The following is a 23,342-nucleotide window of genomic DNA, read 5'->3' on the forward strand; positions in this document are numbered from 1 at the left end:
AACACGTGTATCAGTTAGCTTTTGCTGTATAACAAATGGTCCTAAAAGAATCACTGACTTAAAAGAAAGAGCGATTTATCATCTCTCCCAGAGCTAGGGTTTTGTTAGTTTCTTCACCTAGGTTTATTCATGCTGCTCCACTCACCTGACAGGTTAGCTGGGCTGGAGGGTCCAAGAAGGCTTCATTCACGGGTCTAGCGGTTGGTTCTACTTCACGTGCCCTCAAATCCTCCAGTAGACTAGACAGGATTTCTTAAATGGCAGTCTCAAGGCAGAGTTCCAAGAGAGTAAAAGCAAAAGCTAGGATCAAGAACTCACACAATGTCACATTCGATAGTTCAAAGCAAGCCACACTCTATGGCTTGGCCAGTATCTGTGACATACATTTGTGACCCAACCGACAAGGTTTAGAGATCAGTTCAGAACGAGGGTGAGAAGGTCAGTCTGTGGTCTAGCCCAATGGGATCATAGCTAGCCAATACATTTTAAATTCAAATTAAAGGATGTTGAAATGTGAGGTTGTTAGAATGGGCCATGTCCTTTGGCCAATGGAGAAACTGAGGCACAGAGTCAGCCAGTGAGTGAAGAGAATTATTGCATCCTAGAGCCAGAAGAGCCTCACCCAAACAGTCCCCATATGAAGAAACCAAGGCGCAGAAACAGGAAATTGTCCCACCCAAGGTCACACAGTAAGTTTGTGGCAGCCAAGTGACCTGGGTCCCTAACTCCCAGCCCACACTTCTTCCAGTCTACTCCATGAGGAAGCCTTGGGAACCCACGAGGAAGCCTTGGGAATAGGCTGGCCATGGGCATCTGGACTCTCATCCTCAGTGCTGTCTCCTCTGTCCCCATTTCCTCTAGGTGTTTGTAAACTGAGCCCTTTTGGCCTTCAGGCATCACCAAGGCACTTAACAATCACAAATGTCTCTCTCATCTGATCCTAACACGTTCATCCCCATTTCACAAATGAGAAACCAAAGCCTGCAAAGGGCAGCTGCCTTGTCCTGGGTCTCGCAGCTAGTGGGGCCAAGACTGCCTGACACCAAAGCCTGAGCCTCAGACAGTGCTCCAGGAAGAATTCAACCATGATCTGGGACCCCAGTGGGGAGAGAGGAAGCTGTAGCCCTGGGGGCATCTTGAGATAAAGCCATCACCTAAGAAAACGCTTCAAAGGCCTGGGTGGGGGCAGCGGCGGCCAGGCTCCCCTAGAACCGCCTCTGCAGGTGGAAGGACCCTGAGTGATGCTCTGGTCCACACCCCAGTCCAGGGGCCTCACATCTACTGGAGGGCTGAGGCAGGTGGGCGGGCTCCAGTGAGGCTGGTCAGACACACACAGAGCCGCTCTGTGGCATTCAGAGAGCATGTTTATTTACAAAGCACTTTACAAACACCAGTTCATGCCTCCCCACAGCCCCCTGCGAGGTAGGTCAGTAGTCATATCTACAGTTTATAGATGGGGAAATTGAGGCACGGAATGGGGGTGTGGTCTGCCCCATTTTAAAGAAACCTTCCCACCCACCCATCAAAAAAAAAAAAAAAACCCCACAAAATAAACAAACAAAAAAGCAGAGATCCTCCACCCAAAACACCTCTTCTTCCTCCAAACCCTGGGGTTTTGAGCACCCCTGCTATGGTACCGCCCCTCCCCAGTGAGCAGCCTGACTACGGGGTGTTGTTCAGCCTTGCAGACTATCACTGCCTCTGGCTCAGCAGGGCCAGGCCAGGGAGGGCTGAACTTTATAGGAAGAGGGGGCTAAGGTATCTTCCTTCTGCAGACACTCGGTCAAGCAGGGAGGCCCCACATGGGGCAGGACCGGGATTTGCAGCTCCTGGTTCAGGGAAGCTCAGAGCACACGTCAGAGAAGCAGAAGTGGAGAGGGATTGTGAGCAAAATATTCCAGGGGCTGCAGGGGGCAGTGGGGTGGAGGAGGGACCAGGAAGAACCAGTCCAGATGTGTCCCACTGGCAAATAAAGGCAGGGCCCAGCGTCCCCAGGACCCTCGGGGGCTGGGCCAGATGGGATTCTATATGCCAAGCCCCCATTCATCTTCCGTCAATGCCCAGAAGGAGCCAAGCTGTGGGGAAACTTTGACCTGGCACACCCTCTGCAGGGCCTCACTTCTGTGCCAGGGACTGGGATGGAGTCAAGGGACTTGGGCCTGGGTCCCCCAAAGCTGGCAGTTCTGAGTCCGTCAGCACTGCCAGGCAGTGCCAATCCTCTTGGCATGGGCCTGCAGAACCCTGTGGAGGTGGGACAGGGCTGCAGCCTGGCTCAAGCTCCTCCTTGGCTCCCTATCTGCCCCCAGTAATGGTGAAAGGCCCTGCCCACAGCAGAAGTGGGGACACCAAGATGGCCCAGTGCCCACGCCAGTGTTTTCCCCCACGGGGGCCAGGGCTGAGCAGATCTGGAGGCGCAGGTCTTCCTTGCCAGTCCCGGCTGGTGGGTCTGCCCCTGAGTGCGCAGTGGGTGCCCCAGGCCAGGGGCCCATGCTATCTTGACTCCAGCCCCTCCAGGTACTCCAGGGCCACATCGTAGCAAAAATGGTACTGGTCCTGGGTAGGGGAGAGGGACAGGGGAAACCTGAGCTGTTCCTCCTTAGCACTGGGAGGCACAGTGAGGGCAGAGGAGACTAGTGTGAGCCCTGGCACTTCCCTGGGGGAAAGGGGGACAATGAGGGGAAAGTTCTGACACCACAGGACTGGAACCCAAGGCCCAATTGTGGGGGTTGCATATGGGAGAGTGGGTGTGGAGGGACCTGGCCGGGCATGGACCCTGAGGTTCGAATGGCTGGGACTGGGGAGACGGTTCCTCACCAGGGTCTCCACCATATTGGGCTTGTAGTTACGAAGAGTTTTGGCAGCAAAGAAAACGTCCACCAGGCTGTGGCAGCGGATCATCTCCAGAACTGTGGCGCAGGCGCAGAAAGTGCCGCTGCGGCCACCCCCATTCCTAAAGGAAGAGACAGAAAAGGTTTGGGATGGGACCCCAGAGCCAAGGGTGAGAAGTGGGAACCAGCAGATCCCAAAGTGAAGGGCAGGGCTGGGAAACCCAGAGAAATGAGGGGCGGGGTCAGAGAGCCCCCGAGGGGGCGGGGCCAGGCCGCCCCAAGGGTGGGGGCGGGGCCAGGGCGCAACGAGGGAGGAGGGGCGAGGTCAGAGAGCCCCCCGAGGGGGCGGGGCCAGGGAACCAGAAGGAAGGAGGGGCGGGGCCACGGAACCCAGAAGGAAGCAGGGGCGGGGCCAGGGGGCCCGGAAGGTGAAAGGCGGGTCTGGGGGACCAAGAAGGGATCGGCAGGACCCAAATGTTCAGCGGCCAGAGTGTGAGGCTAAGACTGACATCCAAAGTGTTAAGTCATCTAGAAAAACAGATCCGCAAGGAGAAAAGAGCAGATTCTGAGAGAAAGGAGCCCAGACATACCCCAAGAGCAAGACACTGAGAGATAAAGACAGCGACAGAGGGCAGCAGAACAGCAAGCAAAAGCCCGACAGCAAGATGGGAAATGAACACTGAGAACACCAGTCACGACCCCCGCAACACCGCCCCACAGCCTCCCACACAGCCCTCTCCCTTCCGATGTCCCTCCCCTCCTCCTTGCCCTCTGACTCCCCAGCGTGGGGGACCATCCCACAAGAACGGCTAGCCCTGGGGCCCTGAGTCAGGTTCCTAATCTGGCACTGAGAAGGGTCAGTCAGAGCGGAAAGCACGAAGAGTGGGGACAGAAGGCATGAATCACCCAGACATGAGTGAATAAATGAGTTTGTCAATTAGGGCACGGATATGAAGGAATGAGTGAATGAATGAACGAATGTATGAATTCATACAAGAAGAGTTGCAGGCATGTGTAAATGAACCAAGATTGGAATTCTGTTGGCTTAAAAAGTGTGCTACTATCTCATGGGGTGAAAGATTCAGATAGGATTAAATTGGTAAGGTCAAAGGTCACACGAAGGGTACTGGACAGCTGTCTGGGGTAAACCCATACCCTGGAAGCTGACAAGGTCCCTCCAGGAAAGGTCAGGCCACAGCCCTCTGGGAGCCCAGGGATCTTGGTGCCAACCTTGGGGGCTCTCTCAGATCAGACCTCTACCCCTGGACCCGAGGCTCCCGAACCCCTCCTCCCGCTCCCCATGGGGCCAGCACTCACAGGCAGTGCACGACGGTGCGCCCGTCCCCGCTCTCCGCCTGCCACTTGTCCACCTCGGCCAGCAGGCGCAGGAAGGCTTTCCTGGAGTCAGGTGTGTCCCGGTACGCGGACCAGCGCAGAAACTGGAAGTGGCGCACCAGCAGGTGCCCCTCCTGCAACTGGGGGCGTGAGTAGCCAGGCAGGGGGACATGAGCACCCAGTGACCTCAGGAGGGTCATCAGAGGCTGCCCCAGCCACCACCCTGGTTCTCACCGTCGTCTCCCCTGGTCGCTCACCCGAGAGATGTTCTGCACCCGGAAGACACGGGCCACCAAGTCCTCGTCCACTGTGCCCGACACAAACTCCACCTCCATAAGGCCATACTGCTGCCGGCCCAGCTCTGGCCAGTACTGCAGGCAGGGCTGGAGCACCGGCGCCAAGACAGGAGAGCTGAGTGGGGCCAGCCTAGGGCAGCGGCCACCCACGCCCACCCCCAGCCCCAGCCCTCCACACTTGCCCTGGGGTTCCCCTGCCCCAGCCCACCCCTCACTGCAGACTCTCCTTCAGTCTACAGCACCCACCTGCCCCAGTGCATTGTGTACTGATTCCCGTTGCCATGTGGCTATAGATCTCCACCTTACAATGCTCACAGACACACACACATGGACCGCACACATGGACACACCTAAATGCAGCTGCCACCCCTCCAGAGTTAGGCCTCAGATGAACCCCACCTATCCAGAACCCCACCCCAGCCCTCTCCCTCACCACCTCTGCCCTTCAGTACCAGCTCACAGCAGTGGGGTGACCTGATGCTGCAACACAGCTCAGCACCCTGACTGCTGCCCCAGGGCCCCTCCAGGGCATCAGGATCCTCAGTGCAACCCCCTGGCCAGGCCCAAGACTCAAGGCAGCAGAAGGATGCAGGAGGCGCAGCCCCCACACACATAATACACAGGTGGTCCACCAGGCTAGGCCATCCAGAGCCCCACCTTCCAGCCTCAGCTCTGCCAAGAGCCTGGGCATGGCTCTTCCTTTCTCTGGTTCCAGGTTTCCCCATCTGTAAAATGCCTCCAACCTCCCTCCCAGAAAGGCGCCGTGCTCCATCTGCTTCTGTCTCTGACCACAAACCCATAAGGAAAGGACACTACCTTCTTTTTGCCTGGGATCCTGGCAACTCCTTTGCATGTACTGTTTCCTCTCCCTGGATCACTCTTCCCTCACCTCTTCATCTAATTTACTCTACTATTCCCACATCTCAGCTCAGATACTGCTTCCTCCAGGAAGCCCTCCCTGATACACTACATCCCCCTGCACCCCTGCCCAGGTTCCTCCATGCTCCTATGCAAGCTCTGACAGTACATTGCCCTGTGTGTTATCACCAAATATTTTTGTATCTACTTTCCCATGGACCGCAAAATCCTGGGAGGGGCCGTCTTCTCCCTCTGTCTCCGCACTGCCCATTGCAGGGCCTGGCACAGAGGGGCCCATGGGAAGGGTTGAGTGAATGAGCAGATTGGTCATCAGTAAATGATGTCCACATAAGCCTCCCTCTGCGTCCCTCTCCTTGCCACAGCTGGGATTCCTTCCAGATCCCCACCTAGGCACTGGAGCCCATTACTCTGCAGTCCTGATCATTTCCATCAAGTGCCTGACTCATAAAAGTTAATGAAGTCTTCCTCAGGTGGCCATTAAGAGGCTGTCTTGCTCACTGTATAGCAAATTCTCCCGACCTCCTGGGAATGATGGCTGGGGCAGAAGGAGGCTCAGGCGGAGATGGGCTAGAGGCTGTGACCATGTGGGGCCGGAAGGCTGGGCATCTGCACTTCCCAGGAGCTCCAGTCTTGGAAGCCCCAAAAGGAAATCAGGGGCTGCTGGAGGGGCCACTCCTGGGCTGTGGTCACAGAGCCACATCACATCATCTTCCTCCCTGCCACGTTTGAGCACCTCTACATGCCAGGCACAGCACAGTGCCAAGCATCTAACATCCATCTCACATGGCCTCCCTAGAACCCCAGGAGATCAGGTCCTGAGTAGTCCTCATTTTACAAGGAAGGGAACTGAAGCTCAGAGAGACAAATTAACCTACCCTAGGTCACACAGCCAGAAAGTAAGGAGGCTTGAATTTTACTGTGCCTCCAAGGCACCCTTTACGGGCAGTTTTGTTGAGTGACTAAAAATGCAGAGGCTCTGGAAGGAGGCAGCATGGGGCAGGGGGCAGGGGGCATAGCTCTGCCACTTCCCAGCTGTGTGACCTTGGAGAAGTTGCTTCACCTCTCTGGGTCTTGATTTTCTCACCTGAAGCTTTCATACCAGGGTCATTTAAGGTAGTAAATAAGACTGTAATTATAAAGCAGAGTCCCTGGCACACAGCAAGCACTCAACGAAGAGCAGCTATTTTCTCTAGTTTGATACCCTCATTTTACAGACCAAGAAACCAAGCTTCTGGGAGGGAAAAGGACTTGCCTAAGATCACACAACAAATAGACGGCAGGGCTGGGATCAAACGCCTGCCTTTTAGGACAGTGCCCTTGAACAAACTGCCTCCCGCTGGTGGGTCCCCTCACCCAGGCAGAGTTGGACTGGTTCAACTGGTTGAGCATGACGATGGAGGTGCACCCGTAGTCGTAGACCAGCCGCCAGAAGTCGGGCGTGGTGCTCTGCAGCGGGTGCAGAGTCACGATGAAGGCTGCGCTCCGCGTGTAGCTCTGCAGGGAAACCAGGACTCAGCGGGACCCTGGTCACGGCCCCTGGTGCAGGCAAGCCCCTGGCAGAGGTTGTCCTCTGCCCTGCCCACCCTGAGCTGGACAGCTCCACCGCCACATTTCAGAGCTTGGCAGGTGCACTGAGGCCTGAGTCGACAGGGGTCTCTGGTGCCCAAGCCCAGGGGCTCCCAGGAACTGAACAGTAAAACATCCTCAAACGCGTGGCAATGGAGCTGGGGAGTGGCAGACAGACACCGGCCCTGCTGGGCCCCGCCTCGGGGCCTCTGCATCTGCTAGGTCCGCTGCCTGGAACATCTTCCCTGGATGCATGGCTCTTTCCCCCACTTGGTTCTGGTCTTTGCTTAACCGTCGTCTCCTCAAGGAAACCCTCCCTGAACACCTCATGGAAAACAGTCATAAACACAAACACACAAAACCCACGTTAAGCACTTCTTCAGCCTGGTTGTTTTGGGGGGTTTTTTTTCATTTTTTTCACAGTGGCTATATAATATTCCATTATATATTTGTTTCATTGACTGCCCCACCCCACCCACAAGTGCAAGGTCCAGATTTCTGGGTATCACCTGTGTCCAGCACATGGTAGGGGTTCAATAAATCCTTCTGAATAAATTAATCTCTCATGGCCCTGCCAACTCCATGACACAAGGGTCTGAGACCCCAGCCCAGGCTCTCCAAGCAGAGAGCAGACACTGCCTCTGCTCCCCCTTCCCTGGGCCGGTCCTGCTGGGTGGGCACAGCCCTGACCTTCTCCCTATCAGTGCTCCAGCCCTCAGTCTGCCCCCAGGGCCCTGCCTTGCCCCACCCTGTGCCATGTACCCCCCCACCTCCCCGCAATGCTCTTTTCCTATAACCCCCGTTTTCCAACCTGACCCTAACCCCTGGTCCTCCTTCAGGCTTCAGAAGCTGGCACAGGTTCTGGCTCATTCACCCCAGGATGAATTCCCCTGGCTCCAGACATCAGATCTCAAGCCCCAATCCCACACCTTCCCTCCAATCTTCCCCAGCCAAAGCCCCCTGAAGCATTCCTCCAAGCCCAGGCTCTCCAGGGCCGGATCCTAGAGACAGCCCTGCCTGGGCTCTAGGACCCTGGCCCCCACTCAGTCCAGAAGCAGTGCCCTGAATGGAAGACCACTGGGGTAGGGAAATCACCCCACAAAACTGGCCCCCCAAAAGGGCAGAGGGCTCCCCCACATCAGAGCCCTCAGCTCCTGGACCTTCCCAGATGGCTGCTGGGTAGGGGGTTACCCGGAGCCCATGTCCCCTTGAGCCCTCACATCAGTCAGGGCAGCATTGATGTAGTTGTTGGGGTCCCCGTCGGTTGAGATGAGGAAGGGCAGGCAGCGGTCAGGCGGCAGGACATCCATGCTGCGGTTCTTGTCCCGGTTGCGGGGCAGCAGGGCGATGCTGCACTCCTCCACGTCCAGCGGGGGCGTGACCGAGTTCAGCGTCTGCAGGCGTCGGGGAGGGGTGAGGGAGGGGTGGGGGTCACACCCAGTGCTCCCCGGGCCTCCTCACAGCCTCAGGAAGGAGATCCGGCGGGCTTATTAACCCCATTTTATGGATGGAAAAACTGGGGTCCAGAGAGAAGGGAAGGCAGGGACCCAGCTCCAAGTTTCCGGGGCCCGCCGCTCCCCTGTGAGATCATCCGGCCTGGTGTCCCCTCCACCTGGGGGTGAGGGAAGAAGCAGCCGGAGCTCACCACCTTCTCCTGGGCATAAGAGGCCACTCAGGGCCCGGACAGAGCCCAACTGGGCTGCCTCCTCGCTCGCCCATGTGACCTTGCTAGCTAATACAACTGTCGGCCTCAGTTTCCTCAACTATAAAATGGGATCATAATAGGGCCGTTGGGAGGATAAAGTGAGAAAATGCCAAGCACCACACTCTGAGTTGGCACACCCAGGGCTCACTGAGCAGAAGGCACAATGATCACTGCTGGCTCATCAGGCCCTTCCATCCGGCCAACGCTGAGACCCTGCGTCTTCCACAAAGCGGGTCCCAGGTACCTGGAGAAGTGGTGGGTCTTTGGTCTGAAGGGAATGCAAGTCCTGAGCACTTGGTACTATGTCAAGCCAGGGACTCCGGGGTCATCTCCCCCATCCCCATGTCTCTCTGCTTCATGTCTTCCCAGATTCATGGGGTCACAACAGGAGGGAAAGTTTCTTTCTCTCATTCTTGAGGATCCCTATCAAGGAGTCCCAGTCTGCATCGAGCCCCAAAGCTCAACAACCTTCTCCAGGAACCACAGCCAGGACACTCTGTGCCAGCTCTAGGGTGTCAGGCACTCAGCAAGTGCCACCCTGCTGAACCCTTGCAGGAACCCTGGAGTGGAGAGGACGTCTGGAGTCTCTGCCCACCCAGTGACAGCTCTCAGATTTGTGTCTGGAGAACCAAAGCTATTCCAACCTGCCAGCAAGAGACCAACAGTGAGCCTCCACGATGGCACTATCCCTCAAGAAGTGCATGCATGTGACCTTGGCAATAATGGATTGTATCATCACCCTGGAAGGGGCAGCAATTCATCTTGATAAAAATTAACCCACCTCAGTCCATGTAACCTGGGCAAGGCCATCTCTACCCCCCAGAACCAGGCCTTGGGTGTGTGATCAAGGCTGGGAACCATCAGTGTGTTCTATCTCTCTGGTCCCAGTGACTGGTTCAGGGACAGGCAGATGAAAGTCTGGTCTAAGACTTTTTGGGAGGCTGTCAGGAGCAGAAAGTGCCTTTGTCCACTGAATTTCCTGGCAGTAGAGATAATGTAAGCCTGGCATTGTTGGATGCCAGTTTGCAGGCTTGAGAATGAAGCTAAACATGAAGGAGAACAGAACTAACACTGGATGGAGACTAGGTCCTGGCATCACTGGAGCCCCTGGATCTAGCCATAACTGAAGCTGCACCACTCTGAGACCTTTTAGTTACATGGGCCAGTTGAGCTATATTTTTGTTACTTTCAGCCAAAAGAATCCTAATGAATACAAACCCTGTGAAGTAAATATTAACTATCTTTTATTGGTAAGAAAACTGAGGCTTAGAGAGGTAAAGTGATGTGGCAAGGCTACTCACAGTTCTTAACTATGTCAATTACGATTTAAACCCAGCTCTATCTGCCTTCAAATCTGAGCTCTTACCTGCTTTGATATATCATCTCCTCCACTGTCCCAAAGGCCTTCCTTGCAGCCGAACTGCATCCCCCTAGCTGGGGTCTCAGAGTGATCCCTCCTACTTGGCCCACAGTGTCGCACAGCAAGGAGGACATCACAACACTCACATACACACACACATGCATGCACGCGTGCACACACACTCATCCCACACCTGGAACTCTTCCCGCAGCTGGGAGGAATTACTCTGAGGGTCAATGCGGATCATCTCCTTATAGGTCGCCTTGAACTCGCTGACAGGGATGGTGGTCTCCCCACACAGGCAGGCCTCCAGGATTGCATCATGGATAAAGATGTACTGCTCCTGAAACGGGTGAGAACCTGAGGACCCATGGTGGAGATGTGGGGGCAGCGGTGTTAGGGATGAGGGTGGAGCAAGCTCATGGTTGAAGCAGGGGTACTCTAAGGTGGACTTCAACCACGTCCAAGTCATTGGAACAACCTTACTTGAAACAATCACTGAGGGACATGTTTAGCCCTGACCTGGGGAGAATGATGATAATGGTAACAACAGTTACTATTTGTCTATGTGACAGGCATTGTGCTATGCCTTTATACTCATACATCACATTTCGTCCCTATAATAGTGATGTGAGAAGCTCTGAGAGGTGAGGAGACAGCCCAAGGTCTCACTCTTAATGAGGATGCAAACCCAGTTATGCCCTGACTACAGAACTCATGGCCCTGACCCGCTGCTGTTTGACTTCAACCAATAGAAGACAGCGGAGCTGTTTGCGGGAGACCGTAAGAGGTTGGCAGCCTGAGTTCTGAGGTAAAAAAGAACAAGGAGAAATCCTAGGGAAGGGAGGGACCTAAGGACACCCTCTCATACCCAACCCCCCAGCCTTGGCCTCCTCTACGAGGGACCCCAGTCCTGGAGGGGGCAGCAGGGCCAGGTCCAGGGCCCCGCACCTCAGTCTGGATCATGTTGACACGCCGGGAGCAGAGGGTCTTCACGCAGTTGTAAATGTCCACGACGCCCTCACACTCCGCCATGTCCAGCATCACATCCAGGACGATGTAGCAACCTGTGCGGCCAGTGCCTGCGCTGGGGAGAGAGTGGTCCCGGGTCAGGTCAGAGCCTTGGGGGAGAGGCCTGGGAGCCAGAAGAAAAGAGGGGGGCAGACGGGGGCACCTGGTCATATCTACATCACACCAGGGGACAGGGGACACAAAAAGACTCCTTCCAGCAGGAGCCAGAAAGAAGGCTGCTAGGAAAGTAATAGTGGACAAGATAGAGAAGTCAAGGGTTGTGACGACTTGTTGAAGTCACAAGGTTTAGATGTTAAGCTTGTCAGAGGAAGAATAGAGACAGGGCCAGAACAAGGAGCTGGGCCCCCACTGAAGAGGCCAGAGGAAGATGTGGAGCCAGGAAGGACGCAGGGCAGAGGGAGGGCATGAGGGGTCACAGGAGCCATTCAAGTCAAGAGTTGGGAAAGGAAGAGAAAGTGAAGGTCAGGGGCTGCAGGGAAGGCCGAGGGATGAGGGAAGCCCGATCGATTTGGCAAGGAGAAAATGAAGTCCTTCCCAACCCCTGGCTAAACCAACAGGCAGCAGGTATGCAGTGAGCCCTTGCTGAGTGAAAGCCAACTGAACCAGATCCTGCCTGGTGCTTCACCAACCCCTCACCCCCTCTGGGTCTCCACCACCTCCTTGGCATCTGGGCCAAGGGCTGAGCAGGTCTTGGGGCAGGGGTAGGGGTGGGGGGACAGGAGGGTGCCAACCTCAGAGCCAAAGCTCCAAGGGCCTTTGGGTGCCATTCTCTCTTCTCTCTTTTCCTCCGTCTCCAAGCAGGAGGAGCCCTGGCCTAGTCCCCTTTGGGGACCTTGGACCCCCTCCCTCACTCCCAGCCTGGCTCCCCCTTGCCCCTCTTCTCCTTGGGATCCCCACAGCCCAACCTGCAGTGGATGACAACGGGCCCAGCATCCGGGGGCGTGGAGGCCTTCACGCGCCGGATGAAGGCCAGCAGCCCCGTGGCGTGGTAGGGGACACCGTGCTCCGGCCATGCCGTGAAGTGGAACTGGCGGACCTCATGCTGGGCAGAGTAGCCTCTCTGGGGGAGACAACGGGATACATAGGCAGTCACTGCCAGCAGCTATTAGACGCTGTGTGCCAGACAGTGTGGTGAGCATCTCACATGCGTGAGCGCCACTAATGTCTATGTTAAACTTACGAGGTGGGTGTTAATGTCCTGCTGTATAAATGAGAAAACGGGGGCTCAAAGAGGAAACCATGTGGATAGATATTCCCCAGGACTTAGACCCAGCTCTGCCTGATGTTATCAACCCTGTGACACTACCCACCACCACCACCAGACTGCTGTGTGACTGACCCTGGGAGATCACTTTGACTCTCTGGGTCTTGGTTTAAAGGATTTTACAGAGGTGGATCAAATGCAATCATGAACAGGAGGAACTCACTGGCCAGTCACTTGTCCTGGGGCCTCTTATGGGAGAGACAACCACTTTCCTTATCTGGAAAATGGGGCTAATGGTAACCGCCTAAGCCCACAGAGTTTTCCAGAGCTAAAAGAGAACATGTAACGGGCTCAGCACAGTCACAACACCGCCAGCTCTCAAGCTCATCACCTTCATCACCCCGATTCCTCTTGACATAACCATTTCCAGAAGTTATCAAGGAGCCGCTTTGCTCGGGAGGGCAGAAGTGCCCTCCTCACTCCTCCAGCTCCCTCCGCACAGCCAGGCCAGGGGAGATGGGGACGCAGGGAGTGGAAGGGCTCTGCACTGTCTGCTCAGAGGGACCCTCAGGAGGAAACAGGTGATGGGCAACTCACCCGCTCCAGAGAAAAGGTGCGCACCACATATTCAGCTAGAGTCTCCGTCTTCACCAGCGAGATCTTGATGTCCCCATACATGTCCGAGTCTTCTGGCCAGTACCGGGAACACTTCACCTGAGTCCCCACAGGGCGGTCTCAGTGTACCCTCCACCACCCTCCTTTGGCCCCCCAGCCCCCCACCCCTCCCTGTGGCCCTGCTTACCCTGCCCACCTCTACCAGCTTGGTGATCATGACGATGCTGGAACAGTGCTCCTGCCACACCATGCGCCAGAAGTCATAAACCATCTCAGGCTTCGGCCCTGGAGGCGCAGCAGGTGCTCATCCCTGAGGCAAAGCCTTCGCCCAGGGCCAGCACACCCTGCTGTCCAGCATCACCACCCACCCCTGCATCCCACCAACTGCCAAATCAGCCTATAGGGCCCTGGGGTGGGGACTATCAGGAGAGGGTCTGGCAGGGAGAGCCCAGTGATCCTGAGTCAGACCCAGGAGGCTGAGCTGGCGGGCCAGACCATCAGTCCATGGCATAAGTCTCTAGGAGGGATGGACAGATGGACAGCCAGGGGAAAACACACACAGCCAATGTACCCAGGCAGCCAGCAGACCAAGAGGCAGAATCCACACCCATGGGGACTGGGCCTGGCCAGCCCTTTCTGCATGCACCCCATGGAGACAGACAGATGGGCCAGAGAGCTATGGAAGGACCAGTTGCATCAGGCAGACACGAACACAACAGCGGGCAAAGGCTGGCATGGCCAGAGTCCAAGAGACCACACAAAGAGGGGCTCAGACAGACAGACAGATGGGGAGGCAGACAGGAGTAAAGCAGAAAGGCAGGCAAAGGGCCTTGCAGCTCACTGGTGGGCACACGGGGGCAGGGGGTTCACTTGAGCAGAGATGCCAGGTACCTTGAGTGGCTATGAAGTGGTTTGACCTGTGGTAACCCTGGAAAGGAGAAGAGGGTGAGGTAAGACCCCGGGGCCTCTCCCTCCCTCAGACCTCCTTTGCCCTCCCTCCCCTCAGCGAACTGTCCCACCCTCATCCCCAGGATCTCCTAACCAGGGTGACCCTGTCCTCCCAGTCCCCAAGTAAGGAGGGACCTGCAGCTGGGACACCAGTGTCTGGGGTTTAACCCCAGCTTTGCTGTGGGACCCTATGGAGGACTCAACTCCCCTATGGACCTAGAGGGTTTCCCTACCTATAAACTGGGGACAATTATCCACAGCTTACATCCGGGCAGTTTTGGGGACAAATAAAGTCCATGGTCTTTAAAGTCCAGAAAGGAGGTCTCTGGGTTTTGTCAGCTCTTCCAGCTGCCATGGGTGGGGGCAGGGGTGGCGGGCAGGACGGGCCTAACTCAGAGTCACCCAGAGCTTGGGGGGTGAGGAAGCAGATAAAGGCTTCAAGTTGGTAGCAAATGAGGAGAGGGATTACCCATGGCCCTTAAGTAAAATATATTTGTTTTTAATCTTCAAAATGAACAATAAACATTTTTTGAGAACCTGTTATGGTCATGTACTGTGCTAAGCACTTTTACCTGCATGATCTACTGCAAAAGAGAGGTCTAGAGCTACTTCATCCTCCGTTCCCAGAGCCCCCAGCTGAGGAGAGGAACCAGCCGGCCTCCACTCTCTCCCCCAGGGACACGGCTGCCCACAAGGCCTCATCTCTGTGGGGTACAGAGCCCACCAGGTACCCAGGCCGTCAGCGTGAGCAAGGCAGAACAGCTGACGAAGGAAAACGGTCAGGCCTGGCCCCTTGCCTGAAGTGTATGCCCTCAACCCAGCTCCCAGCAACTCCTCTGGCCCCAGGAGCCTCCTAGGCCCAAGGGGCCCTGACGTCACTCTGCCAGAGTTCAAATCCCAGCTCTTCCTCTTGCTAGCTATGCATCCTTTGGCAAATCCCTGCACTCCTCTCTGCCTTTATTTTCACATGTATAAAAAGAGGATAATTGCAGTGTTTACCTGCTAGGGTTGTTGTGATAGGCACACAGTCATCTGTCAGGTATTTGTCACTGCATGTGGCACAAAGCCAGTAATTGGCCAATAGAAGCCATTATTGTCATACTACTATTTTAAATGTCAAACAGTATCCCTGAAGATCCAAACAGTGTGGATGCCATGAATTCCTGGGGCAGGAGATGGTTTCCTATGGATGTGAAGAACCTGAATCTTGGTGTCAAATGAACCTGGGTCCGAGCTATAGCTCTGCCACTGTGTGATTCTGAGCACAAAGGCAGTGCTTCTCAGCCATTAAAATGTGCACAAGACTCCCCTGGGGATCTTGTTCAGAGGCAGATTCAGAAGGGCTGGGGCGGCCCAGGGGTTGTGTGTTCCCAGTCTGCTCCAGATGGTGCCGAAGCTGTAGGACCTCGAAACACACTTTACATAGCCGGGCTCCAGGCCTCCCTAAGGCTCTGTTCCTCCTCTGTGATAAGAGGATAACAGCCATACCTACACCTCCCAGGTTCTACTGCGTACCTACGTACCATTCCCATAAAAATAATCAAAACACAGTAATAATGAAAAGTCTCCCAGAGTCACCCAGCCCTCACTGCTAGAACTTCAAGCCTAGTAGAATTTCCTCTTGCTCTTGCTTCAATCCACTGTCTCTGCTTCAAGTCCTCCATGATGCCGCAGGGGCAATGAGCCCCAGAAGGGAAGGCGAGGTGGAAGATGGAGAAGGGCCCATTAAAGGGGCTGCCAGGGGCTGCCCGCTCCCCACCCTACCCCATGCCCAGCAGGAGTTAAGCTGGGGAAAGGCTACTCCACCTAAAATGAGTTTGCCTAGCAATGGGCCACAAGAGCAGGGCCTCACGTGATTCATCCATCTCCGTCCCTCCAGTGGGACAGAGCACTCAAATGCCCGTCAGTAAAGAGCTGAGGAACGGAATCCAATTAAAACGGACTAATGTGCCCAATAGCCAGTCTAAACTCCAGCCCTATTATGTATGTTTCTGCAGTGTTGCGGTGTCCTCCTCTTTTGTCATTTGGGGGAGATCTTTTTGAAGACAGTAGGTTCAGGAGTCATAACAACCTATTTTATCAAACAACTCTATTTGAAAAAAAGTTTTCTAGCAGGCAACCCTCACTATCTGCCTTTAACTTAATTACATACGTGTATTATTGCACAACTATATTACATAGAGTACACCAAAATTCAAAAGTTTAAAATGATCAGATTTTAAAGGAAGACAAGAGATCGCCTGGAGCACACCCTCTTTGGAGACCAGCATTTGGGGGTACTGGTCCTTACACAGCTCCTGATTAGGTGGAGATGAAGGCTTGAGCACCTGCACTATGGGCAAGACCCCTGGGGCATTCTGATGCTCCCCAAAGGGAGCGACCCACCAGTCTACCATAAGGGTCTGAAGCCCTGCTCCGCCAATCAACAACCGCACGGACTTCAGCAAGTGACTTCTCTAAGCCTCAACTTTCCCATCTGTCCAATGGGTAAATATGGTACCTACCTCACAGAGGGTGTGTGCTGGATTGTATATTTATGTCCCCCAGAAAAAAGCCATATTCTTTAATGCATTCTTGTGGGGGCAGATGTATTAGTGTGAATTGGGTTGGAACCTATCGGTTCAGTGTCCGTGGAGATGTGACCCACCCAACTGTAGGTGATAACTCGGACTGGATAATTTCCATGGAGGCGTGGCCCCACCCATTCAGCATGGGCTTTGTTTAGTTTACTGGAGCACTGTATAAGCTCAGACAGAAGGAGCTCATAGCTAGCTGGAGCTGAGACAGACATTTTGAAGACAGCTGATGCAGACATTTTGGAGAATGCCACTTTGAAACACAACCTGGGAGCAAGAGACACCAGTCACATGCCTTCCCAGCTAACAGAGGTTTTCCAGATGCCAATGGCCTTTCGCCAGTGAAGGTACCCTTTGTTGATGGATACTTTATGGCTTTAAGACTGTAACTGTGTAACCAAATAAACCCCCTTTTATAAAAGACAATCCATTTCTGGTGTTTTGCATTCTGGCAGCATTAGCAAACTAGAACAGGGTGGCAAAGACTAAACAATGTTTGAAAGGGTCTGGCACACAGCAGGTGCTCAGTCGATGACACTATTGTTAACTGGCATTTGAAGAATTAGGAAGCCAAGTCTTCTAAGGGTATTTCTTTCTTAAGAGTCTGACAACAATGTACCAAGTGGGTGGGATTTAAGAGTGAGTGTGTTTTGTGAGTGTGGAAAATGATAGGTAAGGAGTCTAAATGTAATGACCTGTAATGTATTCATTACCCTCTAACAGGGTCACTAGCACTGGATATATCCATTGCATTCCATGAGCCTAATATTCCCTTTAAATTTGAGAACTTTACAAATCAACTGTATAAGCACACTCAAACTAAGGAGGCAACTCTGGAAACATAACGTCATCCCTGGCAGACGCAACTATGGGGGACTTTTCACCTCATATATTAGGCATCTGCATACTGTCTGAAAGTCTGATAATAATAAAGACACTATTAAAACAAAAAAGGAAATAAAATACAAAAGTACCCATAAAATAGCCAACAATCCCATCAGTCATCAAATATCATGGAAATGATATATATCTATTAAAAATCAAATCAGAGGATCCTTAGATGAATTAGGTTTTTTTTAAGGCCAAAAAGATGGCAAAATTTTAAAAAAAGACAGATTACCCACACACCGCCACCCCCCCACCCCCCCAAATATTTCTAATTAGGTCTAAATGGAGGGCAAAGTAGTTGGGGTTGCGTTTCAAGCAAACTGATCAGGAGGAGATTTGAGCATTAGGGAAACTAGTTTTCGGGGGACTGCCCCAGGGCTGTCCTTGCTTCCTTGAAGACCGTGATCCCTACGCAGAAGAGACAGGGCCACCCAGGGCAACTTCCCCTGTGCCCCACCCCCTCCCCGGGCCCTGCAGAAGGTGCAGCTAACGAGGACCCGTCCGAATGCTGGGGCTGGGGACAAAGGTGACAGAGGTGGTGGCTGGGCCAGTGCAGAATGGAGCCTGGGAAAGCACCCCCCAACCCGGCTGCCCTGTCTCAAGGCAGTGGAGGATGGGAGGGGACTGCTTACAACAGGGATACTGCCAAGTCTTCAGCCCTGGGTGGCCCCTGGCCAGGCTGCTGAAATGGACAAGTTGGTGTTGGGCACACAAGTGGAGGTGGGGGTGGGGAGAGAGAGAGAAAAACAGCCAGAGACTGTGAGAGAGTCCGAGGTACAGACACTCAGACAGACAGGAGGCGGAGGAAAAGGGGAGAGAGATACTTACTTCTCGGTTTATCCGAATCTTAATGATTCCAGTGAGGGAACAGTATAAAGCAAAAGAGACAGATGTTAGGCCAGAGGCAGATGGAGATGGACGGAGCACAGGGGTGGCCAGAATAATGGGCGATGCGAGCAGGGGAGGCAGAGCAGAGACAGGTGGGCCAGGCTAGGCCAGAGAGGAGGTAGTGGCATGTCTCTGGAGGGGCCAAGGAGAATATCAAGGAGAGGGTCCCTATCACCAAAGCTCCCCAAGTCCAACAGGCCAGGCCCAGCCCTTACCCCAGCCAAGGGAGAGGATGGGAGGATGGGAGGTGGGAGGTAAGGAATTCTGGGAAATATGGTGCAGCACAGCTGGCCCCGGGGCGGAGAAGAAGAGGGAGAGGGTAGATCACCTCCAGAGTCCTTGACCAGGTAATGCCTTACTCCTCCTGCCCACCTTCAGGCCTCTGCGTATGCTCTTCCCCTATGCAGAATGCCCTTCCCTTCCTCTCCAGCCACCCAGAGCCAGCTCAAGCCCCACTTCCTCCACGCAGGCTGCCATGACTAACCCTGGCTCTTCCACTAACTTACTATGTGACATTTCTGGCCTGTGTTTTCCCATCTTATCAGAAATTATTTTATTTGTATATAGGTTTATCTTTCTCCCCCACCAGAATATACACATTCACGGGAAGCAGGGGCTGTGTCTGTGCTGCCCACTGCTGCTGTATCCCTTATGCCCAGCACAATGCCTGGCACAGGCCAGGTGCCCAAAATACATCTGATAAATGAAAAAATGAGTCTCTCCCAAGCTTGGTTTTTTTTGGGGGGTGGGGTAGAGGTCTGCGCAGGGTCCCTGGGCCCTGTTGCATCTCACCCCTCCTCCAGTCTTGGAGAGTAGACATGTTACCTCTTCTTGACCCCCAAGATTAGGCCTCCTGGCTATTGGCCCTGTCTATGGCCCGTCCCTCTGATCCAGCCAGATCCAGCCACTGTGGTGGATGGCAGGACAGCCTAGTAATTAACAGAAAGGCTTGGGAGTCACAGACAGGCTAAGGTTTGAGTCCCTTCTGCATGACTCACTAGCTGTGTGTCCTGGACAAACTGCTTCACCTCAGTGAGCCCAGTCTCCTCATCTGCAAAGTGAGGTCATGATGCTAACTGCCTCACGGGGTTGTTGATGGGATTATATAAAATGACATATTGGGTATAAAGTGCTTAGCACATTGTACATGCTCAATAAACCTGTTAAAATACTTTAATAACTCCCTGGTGCCCCTAGAAAAAAGTCCAAACTACTTAGACCTGCCATTCGAGGCCTTCACAATCCAGCCCCTGCCTACCTCTTCAGCTCACTGTGGATCAGGGGAATCCCACTCTCCAAGCCTCTTGGCCCCTCATCCAGAGGGGCTCCTGCCTCACCTTTAAGCCCACCCGTCTGACCTCTTCTCTTCTTTCTGCTTTACTTAAAGACCCCACCCGCAGCCCCACCCCAGCCCATCTCCCAGGCTGACTCCAGCCTGCAGGAAGCCTTCTCTGATGGCTCCAGCCCACCGTGCCCTGCCCCTCCTCTGAGTTCCCCAGCACTGACTGCAGTACATGGGGGTGCTCAGAACTCAGCCCTTTGAATCTCTGCTTATCTCCTGACAGGTTTCTGCCCTGCCTGGACAGTGAGCCGGGAGTGGGTAAGGTGAGGTCAGATCCTACGTACAACAGGAACTCGGGGTGTGGCCAGAAACTGCAGAAATGACAGGGTGAGGCACTCACATCTATGTAGTTGGCATTAATGTAGTCGGCATCGGGGTCTCCCAGCATCGGGTGGAGTTTCACTCGGTGCCGATCATCTGTAAACACAGAGCAGGTGGCCAGGAGCTGAACTGGGGAGCCCAGGGCTGGGGTAGTCAGGGAAGGCTGCTGGAGGCCTAGAGGCTTACGGTCAGCTGTAAGCTTGGGGCACCACAGGAGGCAGGCGAGGCCAGGAGTTAGGGTCTGGACTGTGGACTCAAGGAGGCACGAGGTGGTAGGCTGCTCAGGCAGTTATTAGCTGTGAGACCTTGGGCAGGGGCCTTAATCTTCCAAGTCTCAGTTTCCTCATCTGTAAAATGGGGGCGATAACATTCCCCATCTCATAGGGTTACTGAAACGAACACATGAGATAATGGGTGAATCAGTCTCAGCACAGGGACCTGCTGAGTAGGCACTCAATACTGCTACATAGTGGGTGGCCAGTTCTACTATCATCTCTGAGACAGACCTAAGCTCATTCTGGCTGTGTCCTACCCCCAATACCCCAACCCCCAAGCCCCAGGCCCTTCCCCAGGACTCACAGGCAGGCACAGGCTCCTGGCAACCGCCCTTGAGCTTTTCTTTCTTCTTCGTGGCATCCCAGCCTTCAAAGAAACTCTGCAGGAAGAGAAAGTGGTAGTCAGTAGACAAGGAAACCAACCCCCACCCACTCCCAATTCATCAGACCCCTTCCCTCAGCTGGATGATACGGCAGGATGGGGTGTAGCCAAGGTAGGTCTGGGTGGCTGGGTTTGGAGCCCTCTATCAGTAGGGACCTGGTTCAAAACCAAGCAGTGTGGGAGGAGGGAATTGAGAAGAGGGAACAATAGGGTCAGAGTTCAGAGAAATTTTAGAATGAGGGTCAGGAGAAAAGTAAAGGTCAGGGTCAGATTAACATTATTGGATAAGAGTCCAGTCAGAGTCCAGATGGAGGTAGAATAGGATTGAAATCCAAGTTCAAACAGGGCTTAGGATAAGGATCAGGGTCAAAGTCAGAGTGGGTTAGGTTAGAGGTCAGTGTCAGAGGTCAGGTTCAGATTAGGGCTAAAAATCATGATATCAGGATCCAGATGGACACTGGGAAGAGATTCAAGATCAGTTTATAAATCAAGGTTAGGACAAGAGTAAGACTGCAGGTCAGTCTGGGATTAGGATGAAGGTGCAAATTAAGACGAAAACGGTTAATTGGGGACTGTCCGAGTTAAGGTCCAACCAGGGCTGGGATGATGGTTGCCAGAGCCAGGATCCCCCTGAGAGGACCAGGGCAGGGGCCCCGGCAGTAGTTCTGCGGGGCCAGGCACACACCTCATACTCCTCCTTGAAGCCGTAGCCCTCGGCCGTCTTCATCTGGTTGATGTGCTGCAGCAGGTCGGCCACGCGCACCGCAGGGTGCAGCTGCCCCGTGTGGTAGGGGGAGCCCTTCCGGCCACACGGCCGCCGCGGAGAGCCCCCCAGGAGGCTGCTGGCCTCGGTGACTCCGCCGCCGCGCTGGTCTCCTGCGGTCAGAGAAAGCGGTCCTGACACACAGCCTGGGGAACCTCTCTTGCACTCCGGGCGAGGGAGGAAAGGAAGCACCGCCAGTGGGAGGGTGGCCGCCTTGTTCGCTGGAGCCGAGCAGCCTGGCCAGGCCCACCTGCGTGACCCTGGGCACGTCCCTTCCCTTGTGCGTCAGGTCACATGACCTCTGGGGCCCTCAGCGCTGCTGTGCCGGGATCCCCGGACACCCTCCCTCCCTCCCGCTCTCCCCAGCGGGGGCGTCACCCCGCTGAGGCGTCACCGCGCTGCCAGCAGGGGGCAGTGCTGAGCAGAGCCCGCGACAGCCGCCCCTGCCCCCTCCCTCTCTTCCACGGAACAACCTGGAACACTGGCAACTCCCAGCAATTACCCCCATTCAGACAAATCCCGAAATTAGCTGCTGCCGCCACCGCCTCTGCAGATTAGCGCGAGCCACCTGAATAGAGGCGTTTCTCCTGTGCAAGCATTTCCATTGTCAGCCTGTGCAGCGGACTCGGCCGATCAGGGGAACCGGGCAAGAGGTTCAGAGTCTCCGCACGCCCTCCCGGGAACACTATCCTCACCCCTACCCCCCCCACCCACCCCCACCCCACCCCCAGGCCCGCCCCGCTCCCCTGGCTCTTCCGGTCAGCCTCTCACAGACATGCCACCCTGGACCCCATGATCAGGTCCCGAGGATGAGAAAACAGCCCCCAGGCACAACCCCCTTCAGACACACACTCCCACACACTTAGTTGTTCAACACTCATTTCCCTCCTCCTATCCTGGGTAAGGCTGCAAGGGGCTTATTCAAGCCCAACCCTCAGGATTTCTCACACCTGTTCTCTACTCAGGCCTGAGCTGGCAGGGATCAGCGGGGGACCCCCAGCGGGGTCTGGGTGCTTGCCTCTCACTTATCTGGGCCTTTGCACACTGTTTCCTCTGCCAAGAACACCCTTCTTTTTGGCCTGGTGAACTCCTACACATCCTTCATGGCTCAGCCAAAATGACCCTCCTAAGGTTCCCCTGGTTCCAGGAGTATCCCATTATCTCCTCTGTGACACCCCAGATGTCTCACCCCTGATCTGAGAGGTCTGTGAGAAGGAGAACCTGGCCCATAATTCATTCCCACTTAATGACTAACTGACAGAATGAACACAAGATCAAAAGGACAGACTTCCTGCTGAGCTCTCCAAAATGCAAACACACTCCTGGCCAGGACCCAAGCTGGTCTCTGACCAGGACCTTGGGGTATGGCGGGTGAATGACAAAAGCCAGGCCTCTTCATAGGCCTAGAGGGTAGGTTAAATGAGACAGTCTTTGAGAAAGCACTTTGTCATTGTACAGGAATATAGTCATAACTTTATGTTATGACATGTTATGCTTCCCCGGAATATTTGCCCTTCAGACTGCAATAAAGCCTATACAATTAAAAAAAAAAAAAAAAAAAAGGAGGAAAGTCAGGCAATATTAACCGGATAGCTGGCCTATAAGATGTTTTTAACACAGGGTGGACCTTCCTGGCAATGCTGAAATGTTGCTGAGGAATGTTCACCCATATGGTGGCTCAGGATGGGATTCCCTGGCAGGAATGTATTTAATGATTTATAGAAGATTACCATAGAAAGATTCATATAAAAGAAGCATGATATTACCCATCATGGGTGTAAGATTGACAGACAGCAATGAAAGGAAGGTAGACCCCCCAACTAGCTCACTCCTTTAATTACTTAATCTACTTAATTGAAGCATGATTTACATAAAAATAAAATAAATCCATTCGAAATATGAAGTTCAATGAGTTATATGCCCCAATAACCACAACTATAATATAGAATGCCTCTTATTTCCCAAAGTTTCCTCTTATCCCTTTGCAATCAGTTCCACGCCCACTCTACTGTCACTACAGACTAGTTTTGCCTTTTCCAGAATGTCATGTAAATGGAATAACACAGTATGCAGATTTTTATGTCATTCTATACAACTCAGCATGTTTTTCAGATCAGCCATGTTGTTATTAATAGTTTG

General features: G+C 54.0%; 1 protein-coding gene across 9 annotated transcripts in view; it reads right to left on the reverse strand.

Moving 5' to 3' along the window:
• Positions 1 to 1,546: 1,546 nt before the first annotated feature.
• The window catches only part of PTPRU (protein tyrosine phosphatase receptor type U), a 99,496-nt gene continuing 77,700 nt past the window's right edge, over positions 1,547 to 23,342 (reverse strand). For 4 of the 9 annotated variants that reach the window (XM_037827933.1, XM_037827939.1, XM_037827941.1 and 1 more), the window contains 16 exons: positions 21,126 to 21,316; positions 20,363 to 20,438; positions 19,803 to 19,879; positions 18,061 to 18,078; positions 13,712 to 13,748; positions 13,008 to 13,105; positions 12,803 to 12,919; positions 11,907 to 12,061; positions 10,921 to 11,056; positions 10,163 to 10,312; positions 8,125 to 8,298; positions 6,692 to 6,832; positions 4,421 to 4,546; positions 4,146 to 4,303; positions 2,815 to 2,950; positions 1,547 to 2,553 (listed from right to left, as the gene is read on the reverse strand). In XM_037827933.1, the coding sequence (XP_037683861.1) occupies positions 2,491 to 2,553; positions 2,815 to 2,950; positions 4,146 to 4,303; positions 4,421 to 4,546; positions 6,692 to 6,832; positions 8,125 to 8,298; positions 10,163 to 10,312; positions 10,921 to 11,056; positions 11,907 to 12,061; positions 12,803 to 12,919; positions 13,008 to 13,105; positions 13,712 to 13,748; positions 18,061 to 18,078; positions 19,803 to 19,879; positions 20,363 to 20,438; positions 21,126 to 21,316 (1,853 nt within the window). In that variant the 3' untranslated portion in view covers positions 1,547 to 2,490. The remainder of the gene's footprint in view (positions 2,554 to 2,814; positions 2,951 to 4,145; positions 4,304 to 4,420; positions 4,547 to 6,691; positions 6,833 to 8,124; positions 8,299 to 10,162; positions 10,313 to 10,920; positions 11,057 to 11,906; positions 12,062 to 12,802; positions 12,920 to 13,007; positions 13,106 to 13,711; positions 13,749 to 18,060; positions 18,079 to 19,802; positions 19,880 to 20,362; positions 20,439 to 21,125; positions 21,317 to 23,342) is intronic. The other 5 variants (XM_037827935.1, XM_037827934.1, XM_037827942.1 and 2 more) reach the window with 5 other exon arrangements.

The sequence above is a fragment of the Choloepus didactylus genome, chromosome 2 (genome assembly GCF_015220235.1).
Source record: "Choloepus didactylus isolate mChoDid1 chromosome 2, mChoDid1.pri, whole genome shotgun sequence".
In the NCBI taxonomy this organism is placed as follows: Eukaryota; Metazoa; Chordata; class Mammalia; order Pilosa; family Megalonychidae; genus Choloepus; species Choloepus didactylus.